This window comes from Hipposideros armiger, unplaced genomic scaffold (assembly GCF_001890085.2).
Source record: "Hipposideros armiger isolate ML-2016 unplaced genomic scaffold, ASM189008v1 scaffold_27, whole genome shotgun sequence".
NCBI lineage: Eukaryota > Metazoa > Chordata > Mammalia > Chiroptera > Hipposideridae > Hipposideros > Hipposideros armiger.
The window spans coordinates 2,423,093-2,444,654 of record NW_017731377.1 but is presented as its reverse complement, the minus strand read 5'-3'; the positions used below and the strand labels follow the sequence as shown (position 1 = coordinate 2,444,654).

General features: G+C 40.1%; 1 protein-coding gene across 5 annotated transcripts in view; it reads right to left on the bottom strand.

The window, feature by feature from the left end:
* Positions 1-21,562, bottom strand: part of MSRA (methionine sulfoxide reductase A) — a 375,212-nt gene that overhangs the window by 134,829 nt on the left and 218,821 nt on the right. For all 5 annotated transcript variants that reach the window (XM_019636164.1, XM_019636163.1, XM_019636166.1 and 2 more), the window contains one exon: positions 7,274-7,378. In XM_019636164.1, coding sequence (XP_019491709.1) covers positions 7,274-7,378 — 105 coding nt within the window. The remainder of the gene's footprint in view (positions 1-7,273; positions 7,379-21,562) is intronic.

The window sequence follows — 21,562 nt, the reverse complement described above, 5'->3', positions numbered from 1 at the left end:
GCACGCACATGTGCACGTACACACAGGCTTTGGTAACTATAATTTGCTCCATTCTCAGTTTCCTCTTCTCATCCCTCCATCCCCTCCTGGTAACGCAGTAATTCGATAAACGTGAGTCTGAGTCATGGCTGTATGTGCAGCACTAAGCCAATGACATGAGAAATCCAAAGACACGTGCTACAGAGCCTGCCCCTGGGGAGCTCAACTAACAACACAAGACAGAATGTGTTAAGAGCCACTGGAGAGGTACAGGTACGTGCTTCAAAACTTTGAACGGGAAGCGAAGAGTGAAGGTTTCATAGAGGAGGTGCATTGAACTGGACATTGAAAAATGGGTGTAATTTAGACATCCAGAGCTAAGTGTGAGAGTTTTTCAGGTGATGAAGATGACAAGCACCACGGCGCAGACAAGGGTAACCACAGAATGGATATGATGGCCCAGAGTAAGTGATCCACAGCTTTCCTTCTGGCAAACGTGCTGATGCCCACGGCACCACACACCCATGGCGCTATCTGGTACAGCTGCACCCTTCTTTCCGCTCCCACCAGTTGAGGGATACTCTTACTAGTCAGTTGTGTTTCTTCCCTGTGTAGACCAATTTTACTTTACATTGTGATTACAAAAATTAATTAAATATCACCTACAGAAGAAAAGACATAGAGTTTTGTTTCTCTTAAGGATTAAATTGAATGCTTTAGAAAAACTCAATAAAAGGAAGTTGTTCAAAAATGTTATCAAAAGAGGATACGGGCAAGACATGACATTGGGAAGCCCCAGTCAGGGGCTGGGGAAGTTGCTGTTTAATGAATATGGAGTTTCGGTTTTGCAAGATGAAAAGGGTCCTGGAGAGGGATGGTGGTGATGGTGGCACAACAAAGTGAATGCACTTACTATCACTGAACTGTACACTTAAAAATGGTTAAGTTGGTCAGTTTTATGCTATGCGTATTTTACCACAACTAAAAAGAAAAAGGGAAAAAAAAAGACTGACGAAGAAATCATAAAAATCTAAATAAATTCTGTGCTCAGGTTGTTTCACATCTTTAAAGTCTCACTTGATTTTAAAGAAGTCAAAAGTAGAAATCATTGATAATAATAATGGCAAACACAGTGCTTACTCTGTACAAAGCACAGTTCTAAGCAGTATACGTATATTGACTTAGTTAATCTTCCCAAAGAGCCAATAAGGGAGGTGCTACAATACCCATTTTAAAGAAGAGGACCATTAAGCACAGAGAGGTAAATGGCGTGACCAAAATCACAACACCAAAAATGGATGAAGTCAGAATCCAGATGGAAGTCTAGCTCCAGGTAGTGCACTTTTAACGCCCACTATGCCAGGGAAGGAAGGCCAGGAGGCACTCTAGGGGGAGGTCCCACCATCAAAAGAAAGACATTGACCCCGAATTCAAAGGTTGGCATAAGAAAGTACATTTATTTAAGTTTTTAAAAAGTAAGGTTTCTGCAAACCTTTTCTTCTTAATGATTCACCCTCCCTTTACTCGATTTCCCTAATGAACCAATTATCGTCCAAGAAAAGCAATGGATAAGACATTTCTTCATTCTACTAGAGCCGAAGTTACTTATTGCAGCCGAGAGGCAAGCAGTCAGCCCACACTGGTAATCCACACAAAGGGATGGCTTAGCTGCCCGAGTCACAGGGACGCAATAGTCTTCTGACAAACACGGAGACGGCTCTGAAGTTAGCTGAGAAGGATGTGCCATTTCTATATGACAAAATGTGGGATTCACTGTGTGTCACTGGAACCAAAGGGAATGTCTGGATGCATCTCACATGCTCTGTCAGAATAAAAACTCCTGTAAGAAACCTTTCCAAATAAAGAGAGAGCTCTGTGTGTGTGTGTGTGTGTGTGTGTGTGTGTGTGTGGTGTGTGTATGTGTGTGTCCACGCTCACACAACATACAAGGTATGTACCTATGTACATACAACGTGTCTGCATCTATCATTTGAACTGGCTGGACTTTCAGGGAGAAGTGTTCTGGGCTGAGTTTAAGGAAGTTCCCAGAAAACTAAGAATGGAATTCTCCCACCCTTTGTCTTCAAAACCAATCTGCAAACTCAGTGTATTTTCTATAGGTCAGCGTTGAGCTCAATTTTTACTTATTTATTTATTTTTGGCAAAGGTGGGCGCAGGAGGAGGTCAGTTAAATTATATCCAAGTCCTCTCCTCAACCAACTATAGAGAGGAATTGGAAGCAATCTGCTGTTCTATGCTTTTCATGGAGAACCCTGAGTTCCAGGATCACGAATACAGATCTGGNATAAACATTTTTAAGTTTCTTAATACCTAGTTCTGAACTGCTACTCAGTAAAGTTGACCCAATTTTCTCTCCCCATTGGCAGTATAATTGAGGGCCAATCTCAGTCTGGCCCTCAACATATTACATAATTGCCATATGTTTTTAATCATTACCAATTAATAGCTGGAATATAGCATCCTGTAATTTTATCTTCAATGAATTTAATTATAAGTGAGTTAAAAAAAGTCATGTTTACTAATAATTTTAATTTCTAATTTGCTCTAATTTTTGTGATGTCCTTTTTATATTGGGTAATTACTAGTGCATTATTAATTGGTCAGTCTACATAATTTTAATTCAAATACTACAGTTATATGAGTTAAGCATCTAAACAGATATCATACTAACAGATATGAAAAGAATGATGGGGGAATTATAGGAAGAAGGCATATCAGGTATCATAATCATGTTATTATAAAACCATTTTTGATGTACTTTAAAATATTACTGTTTTGTACTTTGAAATGTTTAAAGGAATGATTTAACTACATAAGAATTAAAACCCTCTGAATATTAAAAATGGTAACAATATGTTACAAACATGACAAATATATTTGGTAAGAAAGGCATAAAAACTACACTAGAAATAAAGGGAAAACAGGTAAACAGGCAGTACATAGGAAAACAAAAATGTAAATGAAGACAGAAAATGCTCAACATTTTTAGTGATAAAAGGAATAAACACATATTGAAACATTAACATGCCACCTCTTATTAAATTTTGCAGAACTACTTAAAAGTGTAGCTAGTGCTGATGAGGAGACAGTGTAAATAGCTACACCCTTTTGAAACCCCATTGGCTTCCATAGCAAGAGCCACAAAGATGAAGATTAATTCACCCTAAGTGATCCAGGAAATCTATCTCAAAGATATAACTTCAAATAAGGAAAAGATACATACATACACAAAAAAATTTCACTCCATTATTATTACAATGGAAGAGTATTATAAGAACCCCCAAAATCAAGCAAAAAAAAAAGCAGAAAGAAATTTTGGTATAGTCATATAATGAAATATCATATAACTATTAAAATTTAATGTCCTAACTCTAGTAAAAACTGTTACTATTTACTGAGTGCTGACAAAATGGCAAGCACTTTACCTACTTGATGTTTTTCAATGCTCACAACAAAATTTTTCCCAATTTTTCTCTGTTGTGGGAAATAGACATAACAAAATTTACCGTTTTAACCATCTTTAAATGTAAAGTTCAGTGGCACTAAGTGCATTCACATTGTCGTGCTACCATCACCACCATCCATTTCCAGAACTTTTTTCATCTTGCAAAAGTGAAATTGTATCCATTAAATACTATTCCCCATTTCCCTCCTCCCCGCAGCCCCAGGTGCCTACCCCTCTACTTCCGTCTCTTGAATTTGACTAGGTACTTCATATAAGTGGAATCATACAGTATTTTCTTAGTGAATGGCTTATGTTACTTAGCATAATGTCTTCAAGGTTCATCCATGTTGAAGCACCTGTCAGAATTTTGTTCCTTTTTCAAGGCTGAATAATATTCCATTGTATGTATACATCACATTTGGCTTATCCATTCATCTGGCAATGGACACTTGAGTTGCTTCCACCTTTGGCTATTGCACCTTTGGCTATTGTGAATAATGCTGCTATGAACATGGGTGTACAAATATTGCTGACAACAATTTTATATGTGGTCCCATTTTACAGATGGGAAAACTAAGGCCTCTCTACAAGTTTTCTCACACAGTGTCTCACAGCCACTAATTGGCAGGATCCTGCGAAGAGCCCACCAGGTTTTAATCAGAGGTAAAGCTTGGGCTCCTTCTGTGACCCTGAGCCAGGCTCCTGAACATAGACGCCTAAAGTCACCAAGTGACTACAAATGTCACACAGGCCGTAACCCAGATGAGAAAACACAGCTGTGGGGTGATTGACATCCGGGCTGTCAGGACTATTTTCCAGGAATAGGCTCTTCTTTTGTGGCATCAATAAGGGAGGGGGCAGAGGGTCAGGAAAAATTTCCACTCACCCACCAGCAAGCACTTTCCGACATAATCTGAGCACTGACATTATTTGTGGAGAGGTTTTAAAAAGTGTGGTTCTTTCAAAGAAACTATTACCATTAAAATTCAAGATCCATCTGCATGGACAAACAGTGTGGAGAAGCTCTCGTCAAACTCACCTTTAAGTTTCTTTATTTTATTTCTCCAAAGTACAAGAGCCTGTGTAAAAATACACAGTGCAAATGATCAAAAGGATTAAGGGGCTAGGAACCACTTACAGAAATGCCTCCAGGAACTCACCAACAAGTTAGGCTAATTTGATTCCCGAGACCAATCTGCAAATACTTCCTTGTGCTTCCCGAGTTAAAAGGCTGTATCTTAAAAATACTTTGAGCTGTTTCTTCGCATAGCTCCGTGCAAATAGCATAATAGATGTGATGTGCAAACCTGCTTGTTAACAATTCACAACAGCATGGCAAGTGCTTTCACGTTGTTGCTCAAAAATATCTTGAAAGGAAAAATGGAAAGGATGAACGTCCTCCCTGGGCATTTCGTGTGTCGCCTGACCCAGTAACAACAAAGGAAGATGAACAAACGCACAGGGGTAGATTATGGGCACGCACTCTTTATAAGACAAAACATCCCAGAAGAGACACTGGGCAGTGTTCCGGGGACAGCGAAATCAGACATTATGGAGTCATCTAGAGCTTTGTAGAAGCCAAGTCATCCGTAGGATCAGGTGTTGTTAAAGAGAACCCCAAGATAAATCAGCCAATTTTTAAAGTCTTATGTCGCAGCTTTCCATCTCATGAGGGAAATTGTTATCTTCAACTCTTCCATGTTCGCATGATTAGTTTTTGCTACGGCGTGCGGGTGAGAAGAGAAGAGAGAGCCAGGGAGGTGGCCTACCCAGTAGGACTGGCCACGCGATCTGACATTAATAAATACATATAGATTAGAGGCATTTTTGTGCTAAATTTTTCTACCATTTACTGAGCCCTCGCCTAGATGAGTATCCATGCTGACCCCAGCACTGTTCACCTACCCGAGGACCAATCCCCTAAATGGAACCAAACATACATGCTCTGCTCTGCCCCTCTGGCCCTAACTGCTAAGTTCCACGTAAACCTCACCACATGTCTTACAATGGCCACAGCTACTACCCCAAGGAAAGTATTAGATACAATTCATGCANCAGAGCTCAAACTCTTGAGCGAGCTCTTAACCAACTGAGCCACTCGGCCGGCCCTGATTGTCTTTTACAGTAGTTTAGGAACATCGAGAGGTGATCTGATATATTCTCAGGCCATATATCCCCAATCTTAAACCCCAATTCTTAATTCTGAATTATCAAGGAGCCCTCTAAGCAAACCTCTAAGAAGTCTTGAAGAAACCATTTTTAGTGTCCTCCATTCCATGTCTGTGTCAGTGGTAAAACTATTAACCAAGCGGCTTTAGACCTCTGGTTTGTAGAGTCCAATGAACATGGTTAACTAACAGCTACTGAATGAATATAATGAGCACAACGATTGTTCAAGCCGAATAAGTAGATTAGTCAGGATTTTTATTGTTGCAAATAACAGAAATCCAACAAACTATAATAGCTGAAGTTTAAAAAAAAAGGAGAATACCTAGTAGTTGTCATTGCTTGGAAAGCTACAAGGAGAGCTCTCACAATTGAAGGAAGAGCTATAGGAAGAAGAGCTGCCCTCCCACCAGGGACGCGCCCCTCCATGTCAAACCAGACTTCACTATAACGGGAAGCCTGCCCCTGGACTGCTTCCTTGGACTTCACCCACCCTAGTGGATTTGCCTGCATCCTGGGCCTGCCTTAACCTGGCTCATTTATCATCCTGTGACTCTTGCCTTGGCTCTGACCTTTGCCCTCCGGCAAATTACCCTGGCATTCGGTGGTTCTCAGAACCAGAACTTAGGACCCATCCACCTGTGCTGCTGGGGTCAAACTAAGGCTCCACAGCAAAACACAATGCACATTTGAAAAAAAACCACATCTCTTCATCAGGAAACAGCCAATATGACATACCTGCTACCCAAAAACTTAACACCAAAAGGGAAATATTTTTGTTAAATAGACTGATTGCTAAATGAACAGGGGTTTGTGAAAAATCACATCTATTATGCAGGACTTTTCCATTCATAAGCTTCATAATATCAGATCATCACACTGGCAAAGCAGTGCCTGTAAGGCCGTTAGGATGCAATCTGGAAATTGCTCCATTATTGAATATTATAATGGTATCTGCCAACATGGGATTTTTGCTTATGTGTGCATTCAAATAAAATTTCTCTCCACCACTGTTTATAGTCCAAATATATTAATATCTCCATATAACAAATTCCAAAGAAGAGAAATGAGATATTTAAAAAACACAAGCAAATTCACCTAAGTCCACATATACTTCTAAAATAGTTAACCAAAAAAAAATAAAAATAAAAAATAACGCAAGCATTTGGACCCACTGAATACTGCATTTTACCTTTATGTTCTGTGTTTTTCTTTTTTAATCACTTACAGACATTTAAAAAAAAACAACCCTGATAATGTCAAAAGATGAGAAAGGCTAAATTCAGGGAAATAAAGGAACCATAAATCAGGAAAACTTGGGAGCTGCTAGAAAGACACTTTAATTTTGTAGACAAAAGACTGCATTAAGGAGGAATAATGCAATAATCAAAGGTGAACGAATCTCTATTGTCTGGCGTCTTTCTCTGTGGGAATTTTCCCACCCCTGACAGCTGTAAAGGGGGGAGGGGTGCCGACAGTGGCTGCGCCTTTATTCTCTCCCCCTTTTTCTCCCCAGCCCCTCCTCTTCTCCGTCAATAAATGTCTGCAATCATATTCTTGAGCTCCTGTGTGATTTCAAGGTTCATCTCTTCCATGCAGCTCAAACACTAATTATCCCAGCTGTAATTAGTAAGATAATTAAATACTGGCTCACTCATCTACCTTGGGTCGGGTCATGATTCTCCCAGAAGACCTTGAGCAGTTCCTCAAAGCTGATGCGTTCTGGCTGGTACACCACTCGAACTACTTCTGCGTGGCCAGTTTTTTCTTGAAAGAAACAGAACCAAAATTTATTGACAATATCAATTTATTACAAATTGTTGTTTAAAAAAAACAAAAAAACCACTAGACCAAGGCTAAAATTCTTCCCGCTGAAGGCAGGGTGGGAGCATAATTGTCCTTTAGCGAATGGTTTCATTCTAAGTCTGTCACTGGTTCTTTTTCCATAAAGTCATACAGTTGTCCTCTAGCAAGCTTCCTGCGGCTGATAACTTCTCCATTGTGCTCTAATTTATTTTTTTTTTTAATTTCATGAGAAAACAAACTCGGGTTTTCGTTTTTCCAACCTCACTGTATGAAATATTATGGATCCACTCTGATAGAGTGCTCAAGATTTTCTGAAACTCTGCAAAGCGGAGTGAAACAATTTATTTTTATCATCACCCCACGCTATATGTAGTAAGCTCAGCTGCCATACAGAGTGAGATGGTGCCAGATACAGAAATCTGTAAAAAGCAGACTTATAACTTGTTCACGTTAGATAAATTCGTTAATGGAGGGACAATTTGCTGTGCTGTTAACATTGAGGCACAGGTCAGGTTCAGACACCCAGTGGGGCGGAAAGTGCTTTCTCAGCCTAATTTGTCTCTGTGGTAAACGACTACTGTGGCAAATGTCTCTCTCTGGCACCCGCACCCCTTCTTAAAGGCGGTCCCCCAGGTTCTGTGGATTAGCAAAGTGTGTATCTGCAGTATTTTGTGTACCTATGGGAATCATGCCCATACTTATTTTACAGTGTTAGAACATGGTAAATAATAGACCCCTCCATACTAATAGCATCTCCATATTTAAATTTGTTTCCCATCTCTTTTCAGTCACCTTATGTGTACTCAAGAATTTAGCCTTGCCCAAACAGATATGTGGCCTTTGCTTTGGTCTCTGGAAGGTAATCTATATCATTCATACCTGATTGGAGAGACCTTCTTTAGGCTGGGGCTGGCCACACCAACAGTCTAGGGTAGAGTTGGCCATACCCAACAGAGATAGGGGCAGGGCTGGCTATGCCAGAAAGACCAATTGTGTGGCTACAGGGTGGGGGCTTTGGTAACACAGTTGTCCTAGAGATTAAGTTCAACCATGGACAATCAATCAGTCATGCTTTTGTAATGAAGCCCCAATGAAAACTCTAGACACCAAGGTTCGGAGAAACTTCCTGGTTGGCAATACTCTTTGCATACTGTCACATATGGATGTCAGGAGGGTGACACATCCTAACTGTATGGGAGATGACACAGAAGCTTTGCATTAGAACCATTTCAGATTCTGCTCTATGCGCCTCTTCCTTTGACTTATTTTGATCTGTACCCTTTCCCTGTAATAAACTAACTATGAGGATAACAGCTCTCGCTGAATTCTGTGAGTCCTTCTAGCAAATGATCAAACCTCACAGTGGTTTTGGGAATGCCCTGAACTTGCACCTTAGTTTGCAAAAGTGTTTCTCATATGTTGGTCATCTCACCTTAAGTCTCCCAACTATCCAATGGTGTAGGCCGGGAAGGTAGAAATCCCTATTTTTTCAAATAGGAAAACTGAGATACATATTTAAATTTGCCCAAGGTCACATAGTTAGTGAATTTCTGTGCCATAACTTGAAAAAAATACCTCCAGGCTTCCTGTCCAGAATTCTGTCCAATACATCACAGCAACAAGAGCAAGCGAACATGAACNGGAGACGGCTCTGAAGTTAGCTGAGAAGGATGTGCCATTTCTATATGACAAAATGTGGGATTCACTGTGTGTCACTGGAACCAAAGGGAATGTCTGGATGCATCTCACATGCTCTGTCAGAATAAAAACTCCTGTAAGAAACCTTTCCAAATAAAGAGAGAGCTCTGTGTGTGTGTGTGTGTGTGTGTGTGTGTGTGTGTGGTGTGTGTATGTGTGTGTCCACGCTCACACAACATACAAGGTATGTACCTATGTACATACAACGTGTCTGCATCTATCATTTGAACTGGCTGGACTTTCAGGGAGAAGTGTTCTGGGCTGAGTTTAAGGAAGTTCCCAGAAAACTAAGAATGGAATTCTCCCACCCTTTGTCTTCAAAACCAATCTGCAAACTCAGTGTATTTTCTATAGGTCAGCGTTGAGCTCAATTTTTACTTATTTATTTATTTTTGGCAAAGGTGGGCGCAGGAGGAGGTCAGTTAAATTATATCCAAGTCCTCTCCTCAACCAACTATAGAGAGGAATTGGAAGCAATCTGCTGTTCTATGCTTTTCATGGAGAACCCTGAGTTCCAGGATCACGAATACAGATCTGGTAGCAAGCAAGCGAGTTGATGAGAGCAGTATTACTTCAAGATTACCTTCGCAGCCCTCTGTGGGCTGCTTTGGCGGTGATGGGCCTGGAGGCACAGATAGTGATTAAAGGGCATCCCCACTCTCCTGGGTTTACCTTCATCCGCATCTCTATCACCCACTGATCACAGAACAAGGTAGAATGTGCTCAAGGCTTTGCCCCAAGCACAGTGTCACCATGGCTGCTTCTATCACCTGGGACGGCAGAGACCCTTGAGCTGGACACCAAAGGGGCACAGAATAGCCATCTATCCCCCACATGGCAACGGTGCTGGCAACTAGGAGCTTCTCCACGTTTGTTAACATCGAAAAACATCTGGATAAATGAATTTTCTAGTTTTCACTTGATTGATATCCATGATGTAGGTTAGTATAAATTATCTTCCTTGACCACCAAAAATAAATAATGAAAATAAGTTCAAAGTGACTTTCAAAATATAAATTTGAAGCTGCAGATACATCAGTCACTATTTCTGTACTATGTTCTCTATCTTGGTCCTTCTGCAAATTAGGGATAATTGTACTTGCCAGACGCTTATTTCAGAGGTTGGAGAGAGGATAATGTGTGTAAAGCTTGTTGGTTTTTGTGGATGAAAGGTTTTTGATTAGTATAAATTATAAATTATTACTATTCATTAGCAATAACAAATGAATTATTTCAGCTCCTAATGCATCTCTGCCATCGGCATGCTATTGTACACAGGAAGAACACACCCTGTTCACAGCACCGCTATTAAACAAAACTACATCCCTCCACCTTAAAGGGAACACTTCAGAGCAGCCTGAAAAACCTGAAAAGTAAGTCTCACATTTCTTTGTCCCTTTATCTCAAAAGCAGAAAAAAATATATATAATTAGAAACGTGGATAAGAAGCCTTCACCATTGTGCTTGGTTATAAGCTTCAGATGTTTGGATCCCAGCTTGATAATGGCCGTCATCTTGATCGGCGCCCCTTTACAAAGCAGGCTCCTACTTCACAGACAGGGTGGGGTCAAGGTCTCTGGCACAGAGAATAAAGTGATATTCTCCACAGAGGAGCCACTGCATAGAACCTAGTAATTGTGTACATTTGATACCCTTTTCCCCTGTGGCACATGCCAGAAATTATCTCTTAAAGACCATTTATCTATAGTATTTTCTGAGGTATGTTATATAGGGTCTACTTGCTCCGACATTCACTGCACTTACATTGTTTCAGAATCCTGCTTTCTCAAAATTATACAGTTTAAGCCTTATGGGCTGGTGAGCAAGTACTGACATATTCTCAAGGTTGTGTCATCTTAGTCTGCTTGTATGCAATTACATATGAGGGTGGGAATTGGAAAATTATGTTCATGTCAATGCTCTCCATTAATTTTCATTAAATCGATCCTTTTAAATAAATAAGTTAAACTTTGTTATTGAACATTTCCAATGACAGAGAGAGAAGGGGGAGAAAGAGAAGGGGATGCAGAGGGAAGGAGAGAGGGAGGAGAGAGAATAAGAATCGGCACATATAAATTGAAACTAAATAGTTTAGAGCTAATATAATTTATTAGCAATTTCAGCAGGAAATGCTTTCTTCTTTGATAACAGCTTTATTGAGATAAACTTCACACACGATACAATCCACCCATTTAAAATGTGTAATTCAGTGGCTTTTAGTATATTCACAGAGTTGGGCAATCATCATCACAATCAATTTTGGAATATTTTCATTACTCCAGAAAGAATCTCCAAACCGTTTCGTTCTTATCCTTCAAACCCTCCAATCCCTCCAGTCCTGGGACACACTGATCTGTCTAATTTCTGTCTCAATAGATTTCTGTATTCTGAATATTTTAAATACATGGAATCATACACTCTGTGGTCTTTTGTGACTGACTTCTTTCACTCAGGATAATGTTGCATGTATCAGTATCTAATTCTTTTTTATTGCCAAATAATATCCCATTGTATGTATATATCACATTTTATTTTTCCATTCATCAGTTATGGACATTTGAGTTGCTTCCACTTTAGGGCTATTATGAACAGCCAAATAATGCTGCTATGAACATTCATGCATAAGCTTTTATGTGAACACTGCTTATCATTTTTCTTGGGTATATATGTAAGAGTAGAATAGCTGTCTATGTTTAACATTTTGAGGAATTACCAGATTGTCTTCCAAAGTGACTGCACCATTTTTTACCTTCCCACCAGCAATGTATAAGGGTTGCAAATGCTTTTCTGACTTAAGACTATTAAATATCAGCATCAAAAAATTTTTTTAAATTCAACAATTCAAAAAGAAATCACAATAAAAATTTTTAAATACTTAAAACTGAATTATAATGAAAACACTATTATCAAAACTATGGGGAGGCAGCAAAAGTGGTTCTTTGATGTAAATTTATAACTTTAATTCAATTATATTATGAGGAAGGAGCAAAAAGTAAAAATGTCAATGAACAAAGCAACAAGTTAGAAAGAGAACAACAGAATAAAACAAAGATATTTGAAGGAAGGAACTAAAAGAGGAAAGCATAAATGAATGAAACGTAAAACAAATATTCAACAAAAAAGGATCATGAGGCCAAAAACTGATCAGAAAAAAAAGAGAAGGGCTGGACGAGTGGCACGTTGGTTAAGAGCTGGCGTAGACTCCAACTCTGAGCAGCAGGGCCCCAGTTCCGATCCCACATGGGGGCCAGTGACACTGCACCCTCTACAGCTAAGATAGTGAACAACAGCTCGACCTCGAGCTGGGCTGCTATGAGTTGCCGGCTCCGGCATAGGCTGCAGCCCCTGCTGCAGTGAGCTGCCCTAAGATACCGTGAGCTGCCGGCAGCCGGCGTGAGCTGCCAAGAGCTGCCATTAACGGCCATCAAATGGCTGGCAAGCGACTGCCTCACCCAGAAAGAGCACAATGATAATACCAACATGGACCAGTGAAGCAACATCCTCCACAACTAGACTGAAGAACAAAAGGACAGCAACTTATCTGTTCCCCTTCCCTGATTCCCCAAAGCTGTTCCCATCCCCCAATTCCCCAATAAAATCTTTAAAAAAAGAGAGAGAAAGCACAAATAAATTATACTACAAATAAAATGGGACCATAATTATAGATGCAGCAAAGATTTAAAAGATGAGAAAAACACTATAATAACTTCATGTCAATACATTTCTTAGAAAAATATAACTTTCCAACACTGGCCCACAGGAAAAGGCTGAATTCTCTTTAATAACCATTTTAGAAACTGGATTCTTAGTTAAAAAAGAAAAATCTTCCCAAAAGGAAAACATGAGGCTTAAAGGGCTTTCTTTACATGTAAATTCTATGGAACAGTCAAGAAGCAGATTATCCAAATTTTATACAAGCTTTTAAAGTAACAGAAAAAGGGGAGAGGTAAGATACAAAATGCACAGACCAGAAAGAAAAAGATTAACAAATTCAACCACATTAAATTTAAAAACTTCTCATCAAAAGATACTAAAGAATGTGCAAAAGGAAAGCCACCGAAGATAAGAAAAATACTCATATTTGTTATACATAGAACTGTCAAAGAATTAGCATCCAGTATACATAAAGAACTCCTTAAAATCAAGAACGAAAAGGACAAAAATATCAATATGATAAAAAACTTATACTCTGAAATAGGTCCATCCTACCTTGGAAATCAAAAGATTCTAATACTCAAAATTCCATAAGGTGTCTAGAGATACTCATACACACAGGTACCAGGAGATGTGCAAGGATATACAAAGCAGCAATGTTTATAATAGAAAAAAAAATGGAAACAACCCAATCTATAGGAAAATAAAAAATAAAAAAATTGCAACACGGACATCCAATAATATACCCTCAGCAGAAAACCAGGGATGAACTACAGCTATGTGGCTCAGTATGGATGAATCTCAGGAACTAAACGTTGACAGTGAAACGTAATTCATGCAAGAATCCGTATGGTATGATACCACTTATAAAATGACCCAAACAGGCACAACAAAATAATATATTGCTTTGGGATACACGCGCATGTGGGAGAGCTACAAAGAAAAGCAAAGGAACAATAAACACGATGTTCGGAGAATGGGCAGTGCTGGGAAAAAGGCCTGGGGATGCACAGGGACAAGCCAAGGGCTGTGACATCATTGGTGAAGCCCTAGTTCTTGAGTGACGGGTGCCTTTTATTATTAGGCTGCACAATTTAAATTCACTTTACATAATCCCTTTCATGGATCAAATATTTAATTTTATTTAAAAAGAAACACCTGCCATGCCCCTGGAATATCAGCCTTCTGTTTGTTGTTATTAAGGATATTAACCTTTATTTTTCATTTTAAGAGCAAGTTATTCTGAACACCTCACCTAAGCATTTAACTTTGATTATACATACAAGTACACACGTTAATTATGAGTCTACTAAATTTTTTTAAGTTACACTGTGTCAATCTAGAACTGAAAATAATCATTTTCATTACACAGGCCATGATTCAAACCTCATTTTCCCTATTCTATTAAAAGCTACTCTGCAAAACCCTTGTAAATAATAAAACCCAGAGTGGCTTGGAGGTTGTTCAATGACTCTTAGAGGGTGTCTGCTAGGCAGTTAAATACAATTGCCTTCTGTAGTAAGCCTTAAAATGAATGAGGTATTTTCCCACCACAGGCTGTGCCTTCATGGAATGACTGGATTAATTAAAAACTCAGACCCTGAGATAGGAGTTATATTGTTCATGACTGGCGAGGTCTAAAGACCTTCCAATGACGGCCTTCTGAGAACATTATAGCTCCTCTTCCTAACCGGGGCTGGGAAGCTGGGAGCGGGTGGGGAGGAAGTGGTCCGCTTCATCCTCCTCTGTCATTCTGACCCCTCCATGGCTGGGCCCAGAGACAGGAGATAGGGAAGCAAGAACTCAGCCTTACTGGTAGGTGACATTTGTTACCGGCATTATGGGCTGAATTGGGTCCCCTGAAAATTCATGTGTTGAAGTTCGAACCCTCAATACCTCCGAATATGACTATATTTGAGATAAGGTCTTTAAAGAATTAAGTTAAAATGAGGTCATTGGGGTGGTCTCTAAGTCAATCTGACTGGTGTCCTTATAAAAAGAAAAAATTAGGACACAGACAGGCACAGAGGGAAGACCATGTGGAAGAAACAAGAAGAAAGCCGTTTACAAGTCAAGGAAGGAGGCCACAGAGAAAACCAACCTCGCTGAGGTTGATCTTGGACTTCCCGCCTCTTGAACCGTGAGACAATAAATTTCTGTTGTGTTAGCCACCCAGTCTGTGGTACTTTGCTATGGCAGCCCTAGGAAATTAATCTGTTTGACACTGGGGTTCCCTCTACATATGGTGGGTGGATAATTAAAATTTCTTTTCCTCACTGGGAAATTCTATGGGTACCCGGGGGATCTTCCCTCTGAGAACCTCTGGCCACTCCCTGCTCGCTGGAGATGGGCGGGGCCTCTCCTGTCTGCTCCAGCTGGCTGCTCACAACTGCCCCTCACAACTGCCCCTACCTGCTCCTTACCACTGGGCTTCCAGCAATCCACGCCACAGGTTTTCTCTGTAGGTCCCCTTGCCCCTCCAAGTGGTACTCTGGGGAGCGACTTGGTGAAAGATCCCAGGCTGGCTCCTTAGCACAGGGTGTCACTCTGGAAGACACACACCCTGGCCCCACCATGGGGAAAACACAACTAGATCCCATTCTCGTTGTGTCTTCTTTCCATCCCAGGCAGCTCTTGCCACAGCCTTAGCCTTTATCATCCATGGGCAGGAATTACACACCAATCCGTACAATTCCCGAATTCCAAGAGCAGATATTAAGTTTTCCAGGTGCTCTCCTTGAAGCCTCCTTCCCATGGCTTGAATTAACATTAAAATATCACCTCCTTAGGTATTGGGTGGGGAGAGTGCCTCATTCTCTAACAACACCTCCAGAGAAATCCTCTCTCAACTCTTCCAACCCCCTCTGTCTAGTGCTGGTATAAAGCATTTTACAATTTCCTAGAATGTCCCATACAGGTGATCTAAAACCTCCTCACAGAACACGGGGCTTGGTACCATCTGCACTGTTTGTTCTAGGTTCTGGGCTCTGCTGACTGGTGAGTAGAATTAGCCTCCACTTCCACTTCACTTTCCCGCTGCCCACTTCCCTAGATGATAAGGAGGAATCAGCAGTAGTGACTGACAGACAGAAACCAGAATAAGCTGACAAAGGGGTGTGCCAGGCGGGCTCTCCCCAGCTTCTCACTCTCTGCAGTTTCCATCCCCCTTCAGTTGGGCTGGATATCTTATCCCCAGAGTGTTGCTGTTCCCTGCTCCCCATGTAACAAGGTAGAAGAACTAGCCTGCTTGAAGGGAGAAATTTTAGACTAACCCTGGAGGCCAGGGGATGGTGGAGCCTGGGATAAGCTGATGGGGGAACCCTGGGACCCCACCTTCTAGGGGCAGGAGCTGAATCACACTCCGCCTTCGGACCCCAAGCATCTAAGATCTGTGCCTTCCATCCAGTAGATGATCACTGAATGCTCCTTATAAGGACTCTAAATACATAAGCCTTTGAGAGCCTGACTAAGCTGGGGTTCATGGAGAAACTCATGAAAACTGATGGCAAGTGATGAGTTTTTATTACTCTGTGACTGTTTTAAAAAACACATTTTACTATCTGTGGGGAATTAGTCAATACCAGAATATTATAATTACACTGTTTCTATGCCATAAGATTTACCTTCATCTTCCTTTCTTGCCAGCGTTTCCCACCACTTCCTAAACCTGTTCCTCACACACACTTGGCATTTTGATCTGGGCTCAGGTCCCTCCCCACCACCCTCAATCTGCCCAGGGTCAGCACCTTCACGACACCCTTCTGATTTCCAGCCAGAAAACCCCTCTCACACTCTCAGAGCTTTCCACCTGGCTCTGTCTTGTGGCCCTCAGAGCTTTCTGAATTGCCTTCTCTTTCGACTAGATGATGAGCTACTTGAAATACAATAGTTACATCTTATGGACTCTGTACCCCTCATAGCACCCACACTGACAAATATGTAGATGGCACTCAACAAGTGCTAAAAGAATTTGTGTGTGTGTGTGTGTTAACAACACACATAATTTATTCTTCAGTGATGGGAAAGACTGACAAAAAAGATTAACTCATACATTTGATTTATGGGTTTGAATTTATAGTTCTTTTGCAGTAAAACAAAGTTACGTTGATTGATTTTTTTTTCAGAAAGTACAAATATCCATAGAAATGCTCAGAAACATTTTTTTTAAATCTGCTATTTACCCATTAGCAAATCATACCTATATCAAGTCTATAATAATAAGATAAACCTGATCATCTTACTATCTACCCAACAGCTATCCTCCACCCACATTTTCCTTGATTGTAGAATACCAATTTGGTTCAAGAGCCAGGCAGTTAGGCAGTTGCGGGTAGACTGGGCCCATCTGATGTATGGGGGTAAATTTTGACTGTTCTAAGTCTTCATGGCTGTTGTATTCCTGTTTTCCATGATTGGTCTAGGCATAGGCACGTGAACAATTCTAGCCACAGGACTATAAAAGGATGTCTTCTGAGGGACTTCTAGGAAACTCATCTCCTTCTTACACAAGGACACAAAAATGGAGTGTTAACCTCCTTTTCTTGACAGTGGATATTGAAGTTGAGGATTCAGATGTCTGAAACTGTGGCAGCCATCCAGGACCAATGAAGAACACTGCTAAAGCTGAGAATGGCTGCATAGAAAGATGTGAAGAACCTGAATTCTTGATGATTTTTTTTTTCAAGCCACTGAATTAACTACCCTGGAACTTCTTGACTTTTAGCTATGTGAAAAAGTACACGTTCCTATTTTTTAAGCCAATTTTAGTTGAGATTTCTATTTCTTGCTGCCAAAAGTATCCAAAATAATCTATAGATTGGATCTCATTAAATCCTCACAACAATGGTGTGAAGCAGGCATTTTACAAATGAAGCAAATGAAATAGCAAAAAGTCAAATGGCTGTGCCAAGGTCACATGTCTATAAATGGCATAACTGGATCTCAAACCAGATCTGATTCCAAATTTGGTGCTTCTTCCCATGAAACCTGATGACACACTCAAAAGAGCCTAGAGCAAGAAAACACCCTGTCAAATCATCCTGACATCCTTAACACGTCTAAGGCAACTGTGCCATCATGAAAATAGGGACTAACCACCAAGTGCAAGTATTAATTCTGTCAAAGACCCTGGGATGATGACTGAATCACTTAACATTTCTCAATTAGTAGACTCATATTCTTTAACTGTAACTTAAAACAAGTGAATTCAAGACAAATCCAAAATATGAAGTGCCAACCATTTGTATATAAATTTGGCGTTGTGGGAGACATACAATAAACCAGATAATAGCCTGCCCTTAAGGCATTTATTCACGTGAGAATCTGGGTCATAGATACTTGAAATAGCTAAAGATACACACTAAGGGGATTCCATCATATGATGTCAATGATGGCATGAAGATGCTAACATAGCATGAAACTCAAAAGTTGTATTGAGTCCACGTTCAAGTGTCGAACATCACTCATCTATCAAAATATCTTGTGCCTATTATGGATTAGGTTCAACCTAAGGAAATTTCTAATATCCAACCACTTTTTACTACAAAAATGGCAATTTTGTATGTTTCAAGCTTGCTAAACCCAGAGATATAGCACAAAATAAAAAGCATTTGATGGAAGGGGGGGGCGTCAGAGATGTAAAGTAGCAATAGCAATACAGTGGATGAGTGCCCGGTAGGAGTATGTGTACAGAGTGGGGTTAGAGCATGTGGGGAGACAGTGAGGCCAAACTTGTGGGGTTAGGGAAGGTTGCCCAAAAGGGGAGGTGCCTACACTGAGTTCTCAGTGGGAATTAACTTCGATATGACTGATTTCTTAAACTCTTGAGAATATTTATTTCTCAATAAATGTTCATATTCCCTCCCTATTTTCATCTATGACATGTATCTGGAGAGCCAGCTATTTTCTATTAATTAATTCTTTGAACAAGATTATGTTGAGTAGCTGGCATAGAAGACTTGTGATGTGTGCTTTAATCATCACTCCATCCATCAAGGTGTGAATTAGTATACCCACTTTCACTAATGAAGACAGAGACTCAAACAGATACCCAAGAGCATGTAGCCATTTAGTACCAGAGCCTGGAAAGAATTATGGTAAGAAACAAGAAAGAAAAACAGTAGCATGATCCCCCATATAATCAATGACCTTAATGCCCTTTAAAAAACAAACTCAACGACTGAAGGGAAAAATTATTTTAAAGTCTACTTTAAGGCAAAAATCTATTCTGGTTACTGAGTTTCCTCACAAACTACCATAATGCCCTGTCTGACTACCACCCAAACGGTGCCAATAAGCTCCACTAAACTTCAAAGGTCCAAGCCAGAAGTCAAATTAGTCAGGGAGGGGTTTGGAGATGCCTAGGTCCTTTGAAATCAACTTAAAAAGACCATCTGAAAGGTCTAAAGCTCCATAATGAGCTGCACTCACAAATGATAACCATTTCAGCACTTTCTTCCAGGATTTACCATGAAATTACAGGAAGACAGAGCTGAAAATGACTTAGGGATGGCAGCAGGTTTTGCAAGCTCTTCACCAGAAAGCTGCCCCCTTGTCTTCCGAAGCCCATCTTCATTGAGTTTCCTGGCTTCCCTGGCAGTTGGTGTGGCCATGTGACTGAGTTCTACCAAGAATGGGAGCGGAAGCGATGCATGCCGTTCCTGAGCCAAGGCCTGTAGCAGCAGGTCTGCCCTCCCCATGCCCTCTCACCTAACTGATGGGCTAGATGTAGATGGCAACTGAGTAATAGAGAGGGCAGAGCTACAAAATAGAAGCTGCCCGGCTCCCTGAATCACCATGAGAGGAAAGCTGCCCACGGACCAGGAAGGCTCACTCGCTTTCGACTGTTACATGTACAAGAAGTAAATCTGTATAGTGTTTGAGCCACTATACATTTTTGGGGTCTATTTGTTATAGCAGGTAATCCAACCCCATAGATAGTGGCATAACCAGGTCAAGAAGCAGAAGTATGCTGCCTCTTGAGTAATATAGTTATTTACAGAACAGATGGCTTAGACACGGCCCCAAGGAACTCAGCAGCACATCTTCTGACGTAGACCAAGAGGCCACCCCGTGCTGTCTCTGGCTCTCAGGGCCAGCCTCCCTCAGTCCAGGGGTACTGCCACAAAGCATTTTTGGAAGTGGGATCTAATGAATAAGTAAATGAATGATTCAACTGATGGTAAAGTATTTAACAAGACAGGGAACATCAGAGTTATGAGAGATATCAAAATTTTGGGCAAAATAGGAGGAGGAAATGGAAAAAGGTTTTAGGATTTGTCACTGGAATAATATGCATTACTCCTTGATATGGGTGTTTATTGCCCATCTGAAAAGCTCTTAATGCATACAAATTTTATGTCAATAAGTAGCCAAAGAACTACAAATAAGATGACCATTTATTTAGAAGAAATGTATCTCTAAGTATTAAATCCTGTTACTTTTCTAAAGATTTTTTTTTTTTAATGAAGATTGTTTTTAGACATACCCCTTCAAATGAAACAGGATTAAGGAAACTTGGCTTATGTTTGTATGAAATGACAACTATAGGGAAGGAACACGTCTGGGGTTTTCGATGCAAATAAAAGTACATGCAAAGATACTGAGTTATTTGAGGCTCTTTGACTTACAGAAATTACCAGATTTGACCCAGTTATCAGTAAATTTGGTCATTTATATTTTACACCTTGTAAAGAGGAAAACAAGAAGACGACAACACTGAAATCAGACCCAGTGGATCATATTTTTTTAATGGGTTAAGAAACCTTAGGAGTTGGGTCTATAGAATATTAGGGCTAGACAAGATTTTAGAAATTTCCTCAATTTCCTAATTTTATAGATGAGGTAACTTAGGCACAGAGAGGATGGGTCACTTCCCCAAGGTAACACAGCCTCTCGGAGAGAAAAAAGTAGAAAAACTCCAGGTTTGCTGACTCCCAGACCTGGGTTCTTTGGCTCTAATATAGAAGGAAGATCATATTTAACCTCAGAAAAAATACCTGAACTATACTTTCAGGTAGCTAAATCATACTAACGGGAAAAGAGATGCAACCTGGAATTAGTACCATCTTACATTGGTCTGGATACATTGTGTAAGAACTTCATTGAGCTTCAAAAATTATTAAAGACGTTTTTAAAACATTGCCCTTATTTCTTCCACTATCACCCACCACTGGTATTATAAAAATCTAGGTCTCAAGTAATGAGGTATATATTTTCCTTTTTAGAAAAGCTAACAGATTATTTTTAATCATAATAATAGTTATACACTTTCAATTATACTGAGAAAAAAAATCAAATCCCGTTTAATTCTACCTTTCTTAACCCTGAAAGATATTTCTTCCCAATTTCACCAGCTGATATAATTCAGATGAAAAAAAGATCCTTTCTTTATTACTTAAAGGGAGCCGTATATCCAATGCAGACCTCAGGGGGGTGGGGACAAAGGGAGAGAAGGAGAGCTGATGCATTTGCTTATTAGGTTTCCATAAAAAATTAAAAATAACGAGCAGATCTAAATCTGCCCACAATTGAAGCCTGTATCAGTCGCTACAGAAACATTAAAGACTTTTCTTACAGACAAATTGCAATCAACCTAACTTTCTGTTGTCTGCCATACATCCATGGCTGCTCCAACTGCTGAGATGTTATTAATAAAGGAAGATATGGCTACAAATTAAAGCAAGCCCTGCTTAATCACATTAATCCAGAGCAAGTCAAAGGCTTCAATTTTCGAAATAATTTTGGGCTTAATGCCTTGGAGATGGGCAGACTGCTCCATTGAGGCAGCAGCTG